At 34.6% G+C, this 18,802-nt stretch overlaps 1 protein-coding gene across 4 annotated transcripts in view; it reads left to right on the top strand.

Annotated features, from left to right (window-relative positions):
- The window catches only part of PEX10 (peroxin 10), a 219,455-nt gene extending 201,736 nt beyond the window's left edge, over positions 1-17,719 (top strand). For all 4 annotated transcript variants that reach the window (XM_089792310.1, XM_089792307.1, XM_089792309.1 and 1 more), the window contains 2 exons: positions 16,869-16,951; positions 17,093-17,719. In XM_089792310.1, coding sequence (XP_089648436.1) covers positions 16,869-16,951; positions 17,093-17,195 — 186 coding nt within the window. In that variant the 3' untranslated portion in view covers positions 17,196-17,719. The remainder of the gene's footprint in view (positions 1-16,868; positions 16,952-17,092) is intronic.
- The last annotated feature ends 1,083 nt before the right edge of the window (positions 17,720-18,802 follow it).

The raw sequence follows: 18,802 nt of genomic DNA, 5'->3' as shown, positions 1-18,802 counted from the left end.
AAGATGTGTTTTTTGTTTTCCATGATTTGGAAAATAAACTTGTACATCCATGGCTCAAAATCAGTAGAATCTTTGAGACCGCAAACTCTGCTAAGTAAATGATGAGATCCTTGTATTCTTGTTTGAAATTAGACCGATGAATGGTTGTTGGCCATCTTGAAGAGTTGTTCCTTTTATTGTCTAACCATTATTGGTTAACATATTTCTGATAATCACCCTCCTCATTCCAATTTGCCAGAGGATTCTTTGGTAAGATTTGCACACTCTACATGATGTGGCACCTTGAAAATTTGTTCGATGACCTCCGGATCAAGACTAATGATAACCTTGCCGTCAACATCCTTGATTGTTTTAGATTTTGGGCTGAAACGTCTTGCACATCCAAGGACAAAATCCGATTCCATGGCAGCCATAAGAAATGTGGACGCCAAATGAATGTGACTTCTTTTGATGATCTTCATCTTGTGAACAACAGGATTCTCTACCCTCTACAAAAAATCAGCCTCGTCCACATGATTGATTTTTGTGTCCATTATGTTATCTAGAATAGATATGACTGATGAAGGAGTTGTATGAGCCAGCTCTTTATCATATTGATATTTCATCTTGCCTTTGGATTTTGATGGTGAGGGCATTTCTTGCGCTTGTGCTGCAACGCAAAAATCTCAAAACATAAACACATCATTAGAGGTAATCGCCATACAAGTTGATTCTTGGTCAGCAAAAAAGGTTTGAATGCAGATTTGAAACTTAGGAGTTCCAATAAGATGATTTTAAAAGAGAGAAATCATATGCATATGCAATGAATGAAGATGAAATGTACGAAAATGGAATATGGAATGAAGAATTATGAAGGTGGAAAATGGAAGATAGAAATGAAAATGAAATGAAAATACATGAAGGTGTAATGCATGGGAATGCGTGTAAATGGAGATCGCTGATTTCCAAAACATGACTTAAGATTTTCAAGACGTTATTGCATGAAAAATGATTACATGTAAATGCAATATGAAATAGAGGATGGAAAGTGAGATGCGATGCGAAACATGGAAAATGTGCTTTACATAAAAGTGTGGGTAATGGGTGAGATGGAAGCATGGAAAAGCGTGTATTTGCTCATGGAGGCATGATTGCATATGAAGAGGCAAAAATGGAATGAAGCATGAGGGAAAATGAACTTTATGGTCATGTTTGGTGATAAGGTGAAGTCAAAGTACATGGAGGATGAAAATGACATTTTTTTGACTTTTCAAAAAGTTAGTTTAAGTCAAAAGCGGGGTTTTGAGATGCAATTACACGTAAAGTCTTTCGTGTACTCGTGTCGTGCAAGTGAATGCGGAAAGTGAGATGAGTGAAAATGGAAGCAGAAAATGAGATTACATGCATGTGTGGATGGTGAATGAGATGGAAAACATGTAATTGCATTTGTCAGATGAGATGTGAAGTGTTGTGGCATGGAAGATGGAAGTGAAATGTGATGATGCTTTTGCATGAAGTTAAATGACAACTTTTTGGGAAAGACTTGTAACTTCTCCAAAGTGGAGAAAATTAGAAAGCAAGCAAACAAAACAGAAAACTTAAAAGAAAGACATACTTTTGGAAAGTGACTCAAACATGTCAATATGCAAAGCACTTCAACACACAATTTCGGATTTGGAGATTGTGGTAAAACCAAAAACATGAAATGAACAATTTTTTCATTTTTAAAGGAAAAATGCACTTTCCATGGTATTGATTTCAACAAGTGGCACTCATCAAGCAATAATGTGCATAAAATTAGTAAGATAAGCACAAATTAAATAGCAAGAAAGAATAAGTCCACTTACATGAAGATTAAGTACCAAAAATGGAGGGAAAAGATGCTCCAATATTGAAATTTTTTTCAAAACGACTTTGAATCTTTCAAACTTTGCAAATTCAAATGGGAGAAGGCAGCAAACAAGGCATTTTAGATGGAAAAATCCAAAATGTGCCCTTTCATTGCTCTAAATCCCAATGTTTTTAGGTTGCATGCATATGGTACATTTTTGATAAAAGAAGTGTTTTTCTCTAAGGTACATGATCAAAACGTTTTGATCATTAAACACCAAAACATGTACCAAAATGCAATGCAATCACCAAAATATGCTAAATCAATTCGTCAAGCAAAAACGTCGGCCAAAAATGGATTTAGTTAGAGTTTTCACCAACCCTTGGATAGAGCTTAGAAAAATGTTCTTCAGCAAGATGAATCCATTTTTGAAGTTAGAAAATCCATTGCCAAGTAAAAACGACCCTATTGGAGAAGATCTCATGCAAAACCATCAAGTAAATATCTCACAAACTCCAAAATCGGGATCTTGGAGGTCCATTACATGTGTTCTTCCAAAATCAGACCTTTTAGGATGGAATGCATATTTTAAAAGCTCCCCGTAAGGAAAATCACACTTTTTGGGAGGCATGACACATCTTAAAAATGCACTTGTTTAAAATCAGACCTTTTGGGGAGGATTACATATTTTAAGTTAAAGCTCATGTTTTTTATGCAATGACACATTTCAAGTGAAAGCTCACATTTTTGGTCTAATGACACCAAAATGGTCCACTTTTGATGACGCCATGGTTTTAAGTTGAACTTTATATGTAGTGACATGTAAAATGTCCACTTTTGATGACTTAAGTGATTTTAATAAGCACATGCCAATTTAAATTCATTAAAATATTACTTAAGTGGGACAAATTATATTTACGTATCATATTAATAATATAACATGTAAATACCATTTAAAAAGTAATATTTACTAGAGCATTTGATTTAAATGCTAAAATCAAATTGAACTATATAGTTAATATAGTCACTTTAGTGAAAAATCAAAAAGTAACTCAACTTAAAATTATAGCATAAAGTGCACTATAGTTACTTTAAGTGAAAATTTAAAAGGTAAAGTAACTTAAAAACATAACATAAAGTGAATTTAAGTTATATTTTTCAAAAAGTGAATGTCAAATTAGAAATAAAAGATGATATTTTTAATTCGTATTGTTACATAAAAAAGGTCCACTTTTTGGACCCTAAAACTACCATATCTCTTGACTGACAACTCCGATTACGTTCTAGGTTAGATCAAATCTAAAGGGAAAACAAAAGCCATGACTTGAGCAAGACTGAATGACTAAATACTAACAAACGCAAACTCAAAAGCAAAGAAAATGACAATGAAGGCCTCAATAATCAAGCATAGATTCAACAGAAAACAAAACAGAAAAGACTTGACGAAAGCCTTCTATAAAACAATTTGATAAACAAATTGAAGTTGATTAATCAATCAACATTAAGCAATTTAATATCAAATTCAACTTAGAGAAATACAAAACTAACTTGAAAAAGTTTCATGTTGTTACCAACATTTTGTGGTGACAAAATGCAGGACAACACTATCATGCTAGGCTGTTACAAACAGATTGTCAGAAATTAGAATAGCAGTTAGATAAACCCACTTACAAACTTCGCCACAATTTACTCAAATATCAAGCAAATTCCCTTCTTTGCTGTCATGTCAGTCTGTTACAAACAGATTTTCAGAATAACGGTTGGACAAGATCACATAGAAACTTGTAATTTTGGGACATGACGTAATACGGCATTTCAGAGCACACAAAATTTTATAATTTTTCACCATGGGAAATCTGAGATTCTACATTTTGAGTGCCCTTGGGTTACCGTAGGTAGGGTTTTTACTTGTTTGGAGAAAAAACTCAATATCTCACTTGAAACTTCATGAAATTCAATGAAACCAGTTGCAAATGAATGGTGATTCACTCCTCTAACATCTCCAATCTGTTATAGATTATTTGATGAAAGTTACAGCCCATACAAATCAAAAGCACAATTGAAGATGTGAGAAAATTCAGAAATTTTGCACCAAAGCTAGGATTTCTTCTTTTATATTCCATCTTTAACCCCAAATTCAAGTTTGGATGGTATTTAAATACATTTTCAGTCAATCGACTGCCTCAACTGACCAACTAACCCTTATGTTAATGATTACACTAATTTTGACAAATTTGATAAAGCTGCTTCACAAATTTTGTTGCAAGATGAAAAATTTTGTGCAACTTTTACAATTTTTAATCAATTCACACATGATCCCAAATGGTCTCAAAGGACCTTATTAGACTCAAAAATCCCTAAAAACCCTAAAAAGCCAAATATGAGAAAATGCACCCTTGGATGCCCATGATGCCCCTGCATCATACTATGTGTTCATTAACAAAGTCTAGTTTCTCAAAGGACCTTATTAGACTCAAATATCCCTAAACAACATAAAAAAGCCAAAAATGATAAAATACACCCTTTGATGCCCCTGCATCATACTATGTGTTGATTGACAATGTTTGGAGTATGGGTACACATCCTAGGGGTATGGGTACAAGTACCCATGCAACTATAGTGATAATAATATATGTTGCCAGTTCTAGGACTCTGAGTTCTTTTGTAAGGAAACTTTTGAAGTATGATGTTATTCCCCAATTGAGAAAATGGAGGAGTGGGGAAAAATGGATGAAAGTGGCCAATTGCACTTATTTGGGGTTACTCTCAACATTCCCATTCAGCATAGGGATGATAGTAGACAATATAGAGTGCAAGTTATACTTCAAGATCTCTTTAATTTGGCTTCAATAATGTAATATCCCCGAATGGATTTTTGGCCGGCTTTATCTCAAAATAAATTTCAGAACATAAACAGATGAAGACACAATATAAACTAACAATATAAACCAATAGATTCTCATAAAATACCTCAAAATATGTTATTGCATTATACATCAGCAGTAAAATAACTAGTTCAAAATCCAATCTTAAACATAGTCTTACAGTCATATTGGAATGCTAAGAAAAGAATGTGTAAGTACACGTGAGACCCCTGGTGTGATGTCTCCATGGACAATGGGTTTGTGTCCACTATATACCAGCATGAGGGTTTACATCCTCAAGTTGGATGAAAGCTGAAGCTTTCCAAAAGGCTCTCCAAGAGAGAAAACTGAAATTTGAACCATAAACCAAGCATGCTCAAATTAATGAAGCTTTTCTCTATTATGCTCAATATGCTGACCCTTCACTTCCCTTTTTCTTTCCTTTTGACCTTTCTTTCTTTGACACCTTTAACTCACTTAATTATATTAGTTTCACCCATTTTACAACTTTTCATTAGGCTTCCTTAAACCAAAATTAATATTTTATGAATTTGTCTTTAGAATTCTTAATGCTCCAAAAAGGGGACATTACAAGTTCTCCCTCCTTGAGATTGCTTTCCCTTAAGCAATCACAAGTCCATAATCCAATACCAGGGTCCCATGTCCATCTGCAAGGCACTCCTAGCTCGTACAAGTAACTATATAATCAAGATATGCCAAACTACATAACCAACAATAAGGATGCAACTAGTCTACCACTGTAATCCCTGGATCCCAAACAAATTCCTGTGTGATGTCCCTAATATCACCTACTAACTCCTATAATACTTGTGCCCATGAAGAGGATAATCGTGGAGGAATCAAATAGTAGGTGTTGCAAGAGTAAACATCTCAAAAGAGAGCGACTCAGAAAGCCATCCTGTCTCGCTTCCGTCAACTGTGTAAGGACATACACCACACTAGCTATCCAAATTTTGCACACAAGAGGAATCCATCAAAAGAAAAACTTATCCAAGAAGATCATCAGACTCTTTGTCGCACAACTCTAACCTCATCTTCACGATGCCTAGATTGGTGAAGCCTATCAGTGAAACCCAACCAAGCTATACTACTAACTTTGTGAGTACTTGGGTTCGAAAGAAAACAACCCTCACATCCATTGTCCATAAGGAGATACAAACCATTGAAGGAATTGACAACCTCATAGCTACAACCAACCTCAATAGGATCCCTATGGATGTGTTGACTCAACAAGTAATCCAACTGGTGGCAACTAACACCATAATCGCCCCATAAACCTACATCCGCATAACACCCCTATGACATAGAGTAAGCAACCCACTAGGATACATATCAGTATAGTGAAAAACCAGCTAGTGCCCCTAAAAGTTATCTCCGATCGCTACTTGATTCAAATACTTGCAGCCTCTACCATCTTCCGAAGATAGCAGACCTTCATCCCACAATGGATGATACAATCTCTAAGTCAACCCACACTTGCGACTCATCAAATCCTCCACGTGTGGATCAAACGAAAAGTGATGATCACTCATCATTGAATAGTTACAATGCATAACCTCAACCTCCGTCAATGGCTCATCATAAAGTACAATCTGCCCACTAGAAGTGCATGAGTCCTGCTCAATCTGATCAGCCCCCGCGCCGTCATCACTAACAACCTTTGACGGTCATATCTAATTGTTGGACTGAATTGGAGTGCGCCAAATCTAATTTCTGATTCATCATTCAACTCAGCAATCTGATTTTCTGCTTCATGAAATACCACTAAAGTAGCCTCAAGGGTGCCCTTGGCATTCATGAGCTCATATGTACACACATCTACTTCTACTTCCTTCTTCCTCAATGCCTCCAAGTAAATCTGTGCAAGGTCAAAGAGATGACCATGATCTGAAAGAAGGTGTAGGTTATCTGATTTCATAGTTTTTAGGCCTTCTTGTATTATTAATAGCTATGGAAATTCCTCTTTAACTCCCCTTTGTCTCTCCTCCATCTGTTCCTTCCAAAGCTGTTTTTTAAACATCCCATAAATGTGATCAAAGTGTGATAAAACTGTGATAATCTTATGTTCAGTTACTTTCATTTGACTCTCCAAATGAGGTGAACTAGTAGGCATGTGAGATAAGTCAATTGCATATGAGGTGGGAGAAAGTGTTTCATCATACATATCCACATCATCAATGACATCTTTCATACCTTGTTGCGAAAAAGACTTAGATATAACATTGTGATCACAATTAAATTCATCATAAGAAGAATACATACCATAAGTTGAGACCCTTAAGTCTGAATCAAAAACAATATCAGCACTCTCAAATGATGATGAGTCCTCATCATGGGCTATGCCCATCAAGAGCATTAGTGACTGCAGCACTGCACAAAACCTCTACTTTCCATACTACCCTCCAATAGACTTGTACCCTATGTAACATCTTCTGCATGATCATGAGAAGGCTGCAACTCAATGGTAGTTGTCTGCCCTCTTTTTCAAAATTATCTATAAGCTGATTTTGATCTGCTGAAAACTCCTCATGCAATTTTTCGCACCCCTCTTTTGCAAGGACATCCTGGGCCAATTCAAAATACTTCTTGTTTGCCATATTAGTCTTGCCATATCAATGAAAGGATAATTCATTTTGGACCTCTCGAGGAGATTGTTATACTCCTCATACATGTAAAGGATCTCTGCCCTTATATCAGTTTGGAAATTTTGGCCTAGCTGTTGTTGTAGCTTAACAATGTCTTTTCTAATCTTCCCAAACCCATTGCTAGATACTAGTCTCCACAAGTGGATGATCAAACTAGAAATGGCATCAACAAGGAGCTGCGATCACAGTGCCTTTCTATAATACCAATCTGGGAATTCTGCTAAGAGGATTTTGTCAAATGGTTTGATTATATGCTATTTGTATCTTGTTTCAAGATTTACTGTTACTGTTGTCTACCCTTGAATGATAACTTGTCAAAACAAACATACAATAGTTTTTTATGAGATGGCATTTTGTCAAACACATCCTAGTGAATGTACCCTCAAGGCAAATTGCAAATGCAAGTTAAATATAGTCATACAGTTTGCAATTATCTGAATATAGTCCATTTCAACAACAAACTAACAGTAAGAACTACCAACTTTTCAAACCCAAATGTCTATTGTTCCCAGATATTGTTAACAGAATCAGTTTGAAATTGCTGTGCACCTGATTGTATCAATTCTGCAATTATCTTAATGCATCTAAAGATCTGGCATGCAGAACTCAGTGTTTCCTGCAGCAATTATTAATCTCCAGATTTCCTGTCACTCCATTCAATTTCTATCCTAATCTGTTTTCGCAGAAAATTGTTAGTCCAATGACTTTTCTTTGTGGCAGTAATCGAAGTAGTGACTGTTTGAAGCTTCAGTTTGTTGATGGACATCAAGGGCTTTCCAGCCCATATTGCTCTTAGCAATCTTTTAACAACAACTGGTGCTGACGGGAGTTCTCACAGCTCTACTACATTAAATCACCAATTTTTCCCGATATGCCAAACCACCTTGTCAGCTGTCTTCACACACAGCCGCAACAAAAATATTCAATTGAAAGCTTATGTTACATTTTCTTAGTGTCCAGTGCTTTAAAAAAAGGAAGCAAATAAATATAAATAGAGACTACTCATGCACAACTGTTTATGGTTCAAACCAATCCATCTCTGTCAACACAGATAACACCAATACTGCAGTCGATGTTCTGCCAATAGTATTGCTACAGCAAAAATATAATTGATACCAGACGATACTACCAAAATTGCTTGTCCAACAGTATCGGTGAAATGAAATATATCAGGGATGGTGCAATTAATTAAAAACCTCATGCCAGGATATAATTTGAACGGTGACCTTCCATCACTATAAAGCTTAAGTTTTATATTTCCAAACCTCCGGCATTGAAAACTATAGGCTTCAATAATATTTGGTTTTGAACTTTAATTAATTTTCGGGCCCACAAGGAAATATTTAGAACTTAACCTTTGTGTGCACCTCGAAAATATTTCATTTGCTTGGCTTGATATTTCTCCCATTCAAAATATTAATATTTCCAGTCTCCATCTATTGTCATCGCTACAATTTGATATATGGCTCCAAACAATATATATTGTTCCCTTCGTTCATTAAAAATTCATTGACAAGATAACATACTGCAAATAGATTATTACTTAGGAAAAATGTGTACATCTGTTTCAAATCTAGAAGAATACCTAGGAGTACTGTTAAGAATATTAACCAAGATAAACCTACAGATCTGACAGTACAGACCGTACTTCCTCTTAATAGTAATATATCTCTAATGTTGGCATTTAATGATATATATCTCTCCTATAGGTGCCAAGTTAGGAAGGGTTATGTCCCTTGAGGGACATACCCTTTAGAAAGGATATAGCAGTAGGTTGTAAATGCAGATTATAGGACACACAGTTACAGCAGTCTGCTCCTATAAACATTTTATATCCTGCAATTTATATCTGAGATTCTCTATCACAATAAAAGGTTAAATATTCAGTATTGTATTTGCATTATAATAAGCACTAATTTCATCAATATTCATACTACTTAGAAGATCATTCTCAGCATATAAGACTGGATTAAAAGTCTGATTAAGAGATAAGGATTTAGCAGAAACTTTACAACTACGATGCTTGCTATTGCCGTTACAGAATATGAAAGTCTCTCTGTCAAACACTTGCAACCTATGCAAGAAGATAACCATACAATGCCTAGAATCTTCAGAACTCTTGAAACTACCAAGATAGGAGAGTCCCTAAGATCTCACAATAAGGCATATATCAAAAGTTTACAGACTTCAAGTGATCCGAACAAGACTTTCATTGTCTTGTGCCTTCTTGTGCTATGGATACCGCTCCCCACAGCTGTCTTTTTGCTGTCATCTCCCTAATAGTGGGTTCCTATAAAAAGTTCCATGCCTAGAAGGCACAAATAGAAATGATTGTGGCAAAGGGAATTATGCTAACAGGCAAACCGATGAGAATGTCTCTATAGCCCAGTAATTAAAGAATAAAATGGCCAATGACATTGTGCTTAAGCTATATCATTTTATTTCATGTAATATGTTTGACATTTCCCAACTATAGTTCTGGCAGTCATATTTAAATGTCTGAGAGCCACATCTTAGGATCCTCTGATAAAGTATTCATGTCCGACTTTATACAACGTCCCATAAATGAATTTATATTTTCTCCACACAACTTCAGAAATGGCTATAATACTGCACACCTATATTTAATTGAACTATATATTAATATGCCAATATTGAATTGGGATCAGGAAAGACTCACACAAACATATGCTCAACTAATTAAATCTTTATAAATTATTGCAGTCTTGCCTCCCTTATAAGCTCTTTCCAAAATAGATATGGAGCCCCGCAACAATATTTGTCGCCAATCTTAGAGTATGGCTTAAATAATGGAATCTATCAGTCTTCAGAGAGCGGCAAAAACTCATAGCCAAGTTTAACTCTTTCTCAAAACTTTCCAAAAGCCACCAGTACTAAGAATTTTAATCCCCCAAAGTCTATTTAAAATTCAACCCAAAACCCCCTTTTCCAATCCAACATCATGAATTAACACTTTGATAGAGTTGTTCTCAAAATCTGACCATTAAAATCATCTTATAAAAACCTTAATTTCTGTGAAACCCTTCTGTAAATATGTTTATGTAACAATTCAAATTATATCCAAGAGGATGGTAGGGTCGATGCTTTAATACCACTGTAATATCCTTAATGGATATTTGTCAGGCCTTATCTCAAAATAATTTTCTGGACATAAATAGATGAAGACGCAATGTAAACCAACAATATAAGCCAGTAGATTCTCATAGAATACCTCAGAATATATTATTGCATTATACATCAACAATACAATAACTAGCATTCAAGAATCCAATCTTAAAACGAGTCTTATAATCAGATTGGAATACTAAGAAAAGAACCTGTAAGCACATGAGAGACACTTGGTGTGACGTCTCCATGAACAGTGGGTTTGCATCCACTATCTACCGGCACGAGGGTTTACGTCCTCAAGTTGGAGCTTTCCAAAAAGCTCTCTAAGAGAGAAAACTGAAATTTGAATCATAAACCAAGCATACTCAAATGAATGAAGCTTTCCTCTATTATACTCAAAATAGTGATCCTTCAGTTCACTTTTCATGTCCTTTCGTCTTTTCCTTCTTTGACACCTTTAACTCAATAAAATTAATTTGACCCATTTTATAACTTGCCATTAAGCTCCCTTAAGCCAACATTAATATTTTATGAATTTGACTTTGGAATTCTCAATTTCTCAAAAAGGGGACATTATATGTAATGTAGGGAATAGGAGAAAGATATGTTATTGGTACTTGCAGCCATTTTCCCTACCTTGGGACTTTAGGATTACAATTCTTGTGTTAGTGTGTTGTGTTTCCTCATCTCTTTGTTATGATTTAATATGCAAAGTTAGTCTCTCATTTCCAGCTCTTTTCCTATGACTTATGTGACTATATTTTTGGTGTCAACATAAGGGTTTTTCTTTTACAGTTTACCGTTTGTACGTAAAAGTGACTTTATTTCCAGAAATAATATTAGTTTTTTTCAAAACACATACTTCATTAATTCTTTGTCTTTTGTATTGGCATTATTTATTCTTTCTCGTAGTATTTGCTCTTTTGAAGGAATTCCTCTTTGTTTTATAATAATTCATTAAAGTCTTAAGAAAACATTTGTGTATGTGGTAATATATTATCAAATGGGAGTATATTTTATAATTTTGTTTTGCTTTTCCAATTAATCAGAGAGCAATTTCTCCTGTTATACTTTTCTGCATCATTCCATCTTTTTTGCACGAACCAAGAGAAACCAAAAGAATTAACTTAATCAAAAGCCCATTGTGCCATGAGAAAGTGAAGACTTCAACCTGGATGAATTAGGTATATCCAGATTATTTGTGATTACTATGCACACATATATGCATATACTACTTCTCAACCGGAATGATAAATATTGTTGACTATTTAATAAATCTCAATGTTGGAATCTTAAAAGAATAGTCTAATGAAGTTAAATAAAATGTCCCCATGATATACCAATTTAAGCATTTAGTTTTCCTTTTTAAGTTTACCAAAGAGCTATGTTGCTAGGTATATAGGACTTGTCTCCTATGCCCTAACCAAAAAGGGTATGCTACATCTGGCTCTGGTGTTCTCGAGGTACTAAGACTTACTTGGCTAGTTAGGGCACAATCAGTACATACTTGAGTGTAGTTGAAGATTCTTATTTGATGACATTTGAACAAAAGAACTAAAAATTGAAATTGGCAAGGCCTACTCGAATCGTGAATCACGTATGAATCGGTGAAGTGAAAAAACCCTTGAAATTTAAAGATTTTAATGATTTAAAACTTATTTCATGCACCCTTATTGAAAATGACTTTAAAACACTATGACATCATCAAATAGAAGCTAAGATACATAAACAAGAAACATAATTGATAAATCAATCACATAGGTAAAATGTAAATTGTAGCTTAAGTAAATAGAAATCATAGGATCATAATGAGTCATGACATATATGGATAGAATTATAAATGTTATCAAATGATAAATGTATATAAGGTGAATATCCATTGATCCATAAAACCAGTGACATCAAATCATAAATGTATGTAAGATGAAGATCCATGAAACTTATGTCTATTTGTAAACAAAATGAAAAAACAAGGCTCTAGCTCAAGCCTCATCATTGTACTCAAGCTTGGTCACGGCCGCAACGTTAGCCTAAGCCTCAGAGTATCATGTATACCATCTACAAAGGTGTCTAAAGTAGGTCCTAGAGGACCGATGAGTCATAGCCTCCGCATGTGAGCTGAGTGCATGAACATCACTAGGGCATGTTTCTGCAACGTGCTCTATGTGTGCACGCATGTGTCTTCCTATGCCTGAACGTGCTCTAGCCTCCTCGTGTGCCATGGCCATAGCCTCAGCCTCTCTATCTACTTGGCCAACCCACTCATATTCTTCCTTAGTGAAGACTGTTGCATTTGTAGCCTTAGTGAGCCACTCTAGCTCAGGATCAATCTCCTCTAGAATGCTCGAAGAGGAGTCAGCAGCCAAAATCTCTCTGGTCCTAAGGTGGAGGTTGTAATGAACAAATACAAGATCATTCAACCTTTGCACCGACAACTTGTTTTGCCTCTTTGAGTGGATATGCTCAAACATGGACCAATTATTCTCACATCCAAAAGTGCTGCTAAGCTGACTCAAAATACAGATTGCAATCTTTTGAAGATTTCTGGTTGAGGGCCCAAACATTTGCCACCATCTATCTGAAATGAGAGAAATGAAAAACAATTAGTCTCGTTGACAAGCACAACTTTAAGTTTATATTACAAAATCAAAAACTAAATTTCTTATGTCGTAACAATTATCTTTGAGAGTATATTATATTTACCTAGTTGTAATGATGTGTGAGCTTCTACGGCTATCCTGCTAGCAAAGAGCAGCTCATCCTTATTATTGAATTTGTCTAGCTCAATGGTTGCAGCTAAGGCACTGCTATCACTACTCAACCTTTGCATGACAAGAAGGAAACTATATACTAAATTTAGGTAATAGGCAGCTACATGGATGGGCTTGTGGAGTTGATTTTGTTATCTTCTATCAATAATGTCCCAAATGAGGCCATTCTTCTTCGACACTCCTGCATGTTGGGCTCTAATGGCCTCCTTGGCCCTGTCCATGCCCTCATATATGTAGCCCATAGAGGGCTTCTCCCCATCAACAATTTATAGGAGAGACACAAGAGGCTCACTGATCTACAGATAATATAAAAAACATTTGAGTCAAAAGTAAATTATAAAACTAAATCATTAAACAATAAAATAATAAATAAGTATTAATAATACTAAATGTTAAATTGTAAGAAATTTACCTTGATTGTTTCTTGAGTAGGTGCCCAAAAACCATCCTCATCAAAGAGGCAATTCGCTACATCTATCCCTGCAGTGGTCATGGTCTTAGCATAGGAAGAGGAAATCTACTCCTCAACAACTATGCGCCTCATTTCTTCCCTTGAAATCAGCGAGGACTTTAGTGTGATAAAATTCAAGGCAAACCTTGTGATGCCCAGACAACCTAACTCCCTATTTCCCATGTATTTCCTCATTGTGGCGAGGACAAATGCATGATTATATATAAACTTGCATATATTTTTTGCCCTTTTGACACATAATTTGATTCACTCAATCTCACCAATGTCCTCCAACATGAGGTCAAGGCAATGTGCAGCACAAGGAGTCTAAAATATTGTGGGGTGCCTCTCTATCAATAGTTTACCTGTAAATTTTTTAATAATTAGAATTTTACACATGTTAAAAAACTTAGAAAGTAGAATGATCAATCACATCCACAGGAAACAAGAAGATTGAGGAGAGTTCTTCCCCTCCTATCTGTCCAACCATCAGTCATGATGGTGCCCCTCCTATTTATTCAACCATCAGTCACAATGGTGCAACTCTTTACGGTCCATTCCTTTTTGTAGTCAGCTAACTCAACCTTTATGTCCTCTACCATTTCATTTAAGAGGTAGCCACTCAACTCAGCATCAATAGGGGCTTTAAAGCCCAGACCACAAATAGTAATGACATCTATCATGCCTTGCTAATAAGGAGACCTGTCACAAATAGATTATGATTAGACTTTTAGATGACAAACCACTATGTAATATGAATCTATGATTACATAAGTAGAAATAATTAAAAATTTTAAACTGAATAAAAACAAATAAAAAAAGAGTTAATTACCTAGCTGCAATAAATGGAATGTTGCAAAAGTACCAAACTTTGCAAATTTGTTTTCTCGCAGCATTATGTATCTCCTTGTTCAAAGTACCCATGCTCTCAAGTGAGGCTGCGAGCCAGGAGTATTGTACGGCACAAAGTAACTATCTAATATCGACTTTGGCACTATAGGCTGAAATATAATAGGCTTAGGCTCAGTATAAGAACGACTATCACTAGGACGAAAGGGAGGCTTAGAAGAACCCTCTCCAACACAACCTATGGATGTGGATGCGGATGCATGAGCATGAGAGCCAATAGTACCTAATTGTTCAAGTTGTCTTTTCTTTTTTAACTTATCTTGTTCCAATGCCTCTAATGCAATATAACATTTTTGTTTTGCCTCAACATTTTGTTTAGTGCACACGGTAATACCATGTCCAAGTATGCCTGCATTATGGTATTTGAATCTGTAGATGCCACTTGAGTTTATTTCTTTACAAAAGAAACATTTTGTTTGATGTTTTGCTCTTCCAAGAAATTCTTTGGTATAGATCCAAGTCTCATCTTTTTTAGGCATTGTGGAAAATGAAAGTTAAGGCTGCTGCAATAAGAAAATTCAATTAAAAACTTAAACTAAAAAAAAATAGCAAACCCTACATTCATTTTGAGCAAATTGTATGATGTAAAATTAAATGAATATTTGCAAATTTATTATAAAAGCATTGTAGGGTTTGTAAAATTGCACCTTGCAATTTAGTCAAAAAACATGTAAAAACTAAAACACATTCAAGATTTACAAATGAAAACTAAAAAGAATTGATAAAAGAATGAAAAATACACTAGCATATGATAAAAAGTCAACACTTACCTCTTGCAAATGAGTTGAAGAGTGTTGCTATTGGCTCCTTAATGCTCCCAATGCAATCTTATGGCCTCCCCAAATTGATTTTTAATCTCCTTAATGCTCTTCTTTCTTGTTGTTTGCAACTCTATGGTTTCTCTTTTCTCTTTTTCTCACTTTTCCTCTCTTCTTCTCATGCTAAAAAATTAGAAGGCCTTTTAAGGTTATAAGAAAGAGGAAAGGAAAAAAAAGCATTATAAAAATGTGTTTTTTTTTAATGTTTCTAAGTCATGAAAAAGACATGCCATATGGCTGATGTTTTGACCCAATTTCTAGTGATTTTTCCAGTTTTTGCTTGAATTACTAGTTTAGGCGATTCAGGGAATTTTTGCCTCAAAAATCGGTGATATAGTTTGGCGAGTCAACAAAAATCACCCAACCTTCCTTGGATTGCTAGATCGAAAAAATCGTCTGATTCATGTAGATTCTCGTTACTCTGATTAGAATTGTGATATGTATCCCAATCCCTACCCATAGATAAGGTTGACAAATCTCATTCAAACACCGACTCACTCGCTTATTCCTAGCAATTAAAGGGAGAGAGATTCTTTTTGATCTGCCTCTAGGTATCTTAAGAAAAGCATACCAGCAATTCTCAAACCCCTAGCCAAGACAAGAGCATGCATGCCAGCACTGTCGTTAGCAGTTGCTCATAGGCTCTCGTCTAGTCCATGTTTGATCGCTTGTCTTGATTTCAAGGCAAGGCAGTTAAGTCACGCTCAAAATTAAATGTTCAGAGAATCATGACACTATTCTTTCCTATATGAATCTGTCATCTGGGCTGCTTTTACTCATTACAAAATCATCATATCGTTTTGAGTTATTTGTTCCCAATCATATAAATATCTTAAAAGATTTTTTTCCAACCTATATTAATATAATGAATTTGGTGAAGTACATGATTTTGTGATCTATTACCTCAAGGGTGTTCAAGTATAGTTTTGATATTTATGTGAGAAGTTGTTCAAGATAATCATCATGTAACAGGCATGGCAAGATTTAGCCATGCCAAATTTGGGGTAGGAAGTTGGAGAACCAACCCAAATCAATAACATAAAATGTAATTAGTAAAGGATTTGATGTCTTAAATATGTTGCAGCTGGAAAGTGAACCAGTTGGAAATTACATAATGGTTATCAGTTTGTTTATATATATATATATTCACACACACACACACATGTTGAGAGAGAGGGTTTAAAATTTTGGATTGCCAAATTGGATGTATGAGACTTAGAGAAGAATGGAAACTATTTGTGAAGTCTTGAAATTGAAATTGAAACCCCAACCCAAGCCGGTAACTGATTCAAAAAGCTAAGGGAATTGATATCTTGGATTTGTTATAGTTTGAAAATCAACACATGAAAACCCTGTTAGAATATATATATGCATGGTTATTTGTTTTTTTCCATAGAAATTCAAAAGCTAAATATTCATCTGATTTAATTTTATTTGTGTTGATGTTCAGACAGGGGTTTTGAGTAAGTGCCCCCTATGCCTCAGTCCCCGCCAAAATCCTACGGCTACACCATGTGGTCACGTCTTTTGTTGGTATGCAATCTACAATTATTGTAAATATTTGTTAAATGATTAGTTTGCTATTTTGTTGACAACAGTGACATTATTGAAATCATATATGGCAATTTATATACGTAAGTTGTATCTAAACTCCTTTGCAATGTGCTTGGACAGGAATTGTGTTACTGAATGGTGCAACGAGAAGCCAGAATGCCCTCTCTGTCGTTCTTCTGTGTCACATTCGGATTTGGTCTGCATATATCACTCTGACTTCTAGATCTTTAGGAATTGCGGAGAGAGATTTGAATCCTACAGTTTTCAGTTGAGGAAAAGTATCTCATCTGAAGTTGGGTGCAAAGTTTAGTTCCAATCATTTATATTGCAAATACCTTGCGTGTCTTATCTTCCTTCATATCTTGGATATGTTTTTTCGGGATACATGAATTTTTTTTCCTCTTACCATTATGTTAATTGTTCAAGAAAGTTGATATTCCAGAGAATGACACAGATCTTGAAAATATAGTTCCGAAACAAGTGAGGTGGTTTGTTTGATGATAAAGGAAATTGAAGCAATTTATTGATGAAGACCTTGCAGTTAATTAAACCATAACATTAATTAAAAACCAAGAAGCAGTTGGCGTATTACATTATAGTTAGGTTCAGGTTGATTTTAACTAGCCCATCGGCTATTTTATGTTTATATGTGGAAAACATATGGCACTAATTCAATCCCTTATGTCACTTCACATTTTGTAACCAAAATATTATGATAGTAACAAGAGCTCTAATGGAGTTAGCGTCCTTGCCTCTTATCAAAATTGAAGATAGATTTATTGTTTTTCTTTATGATTAAAATTTATTGTGCCAACAAGAAATTGTAGTGACCCAAGTAAAAGAACTCTAAACACTATTGGGAGGAGTTAATGGCTACAATGTATCAATATTATTGATAGTAAGGCTCTTTTATAAAAATATTAAATAAGATTCATGGTCCCTATATTATTAAGTTCAAATGTTTTAATTTGAAGTGAGAAAAAGTTACCTAAAAGTTGGTAATATATTTATAGATTTCAATTATAAGTAAACAATTATATAATAAACAAGGTGTGCAAGCACCAAAGTTCGTGACTATAGTATGATAGGTTTTGGGGTAGGAGTTGAGTCAAATTATATATATATATATATATAATTTTCAACATTTAGTGATTGTAACATATACATTAATTGTAAGCTTGTTTAGAGTAATATGTATGTGTTCAAGCGCTAGACAAAGAAATATAGAACTATATTGCATTGCTGGTCTGAAAACAAATATTGAACATTAACATTTAGTGCACAAAATAATTGGTTTGATGAAGTAAATATTGCATATTGTTTCTCCTTTGTGTGATTTTCTAGTTCTTGCAAATGTTCTATTAAAATAAATGTTAAAAGTAATTTGGAATCTATAATAGATATTATCCTTTAAATGAATTTGCTTCTATCATCAACAAATTAAAAGCTTGCTAGTTACATACTTTCTATGATGTAGTGCCCAAAGATATTTGGGTGATTCTAGTGATCCTATTTAATCAATGACACGATCTGGGTTTACTCTTACAATTACATTTGCTTTGAAGTCTCTAAAGGTTTCTAAAAGTTCATGGCGTGCATATCCTATAATATATGTAGTCCTTGATATTACGTTTCTTTCAAGGATTACTTAAAAGCTCATATTTCCCTCTCAACAAAACCATTGTGCATACATTCTACATGCTCTACAATATTAAATCAAACAAAATATAATTTCATGCATATACAAGATATATTAGTTTAATTTACTTTTTTAATACAATATTTAAGTTCAAAGAGTATCTTGTATAATATTTTAGATATGCTTCTATT

This window comes from Cupressus sempervirens, chromosome 7 (genome assembly GCF_028749045.1).
Source record: "Cupressus sempervirens isolate cs-2001-9-10 chromosome 7, ASM2874904v1, whole genome shotgun sequence".
Classification (NCBI taxonomy): Eukaryota; Viridiplantae; Streptophyta; class Pinopsida; order Cupressales; family Cupressaceae; genus Cupressus; species Cupressus sempervirens.
The sequence above is the reverse complement of the archived record's forward strand: the minus strand, read 5'-3'. Positions and strand labels throughout refer to the sequence as shown.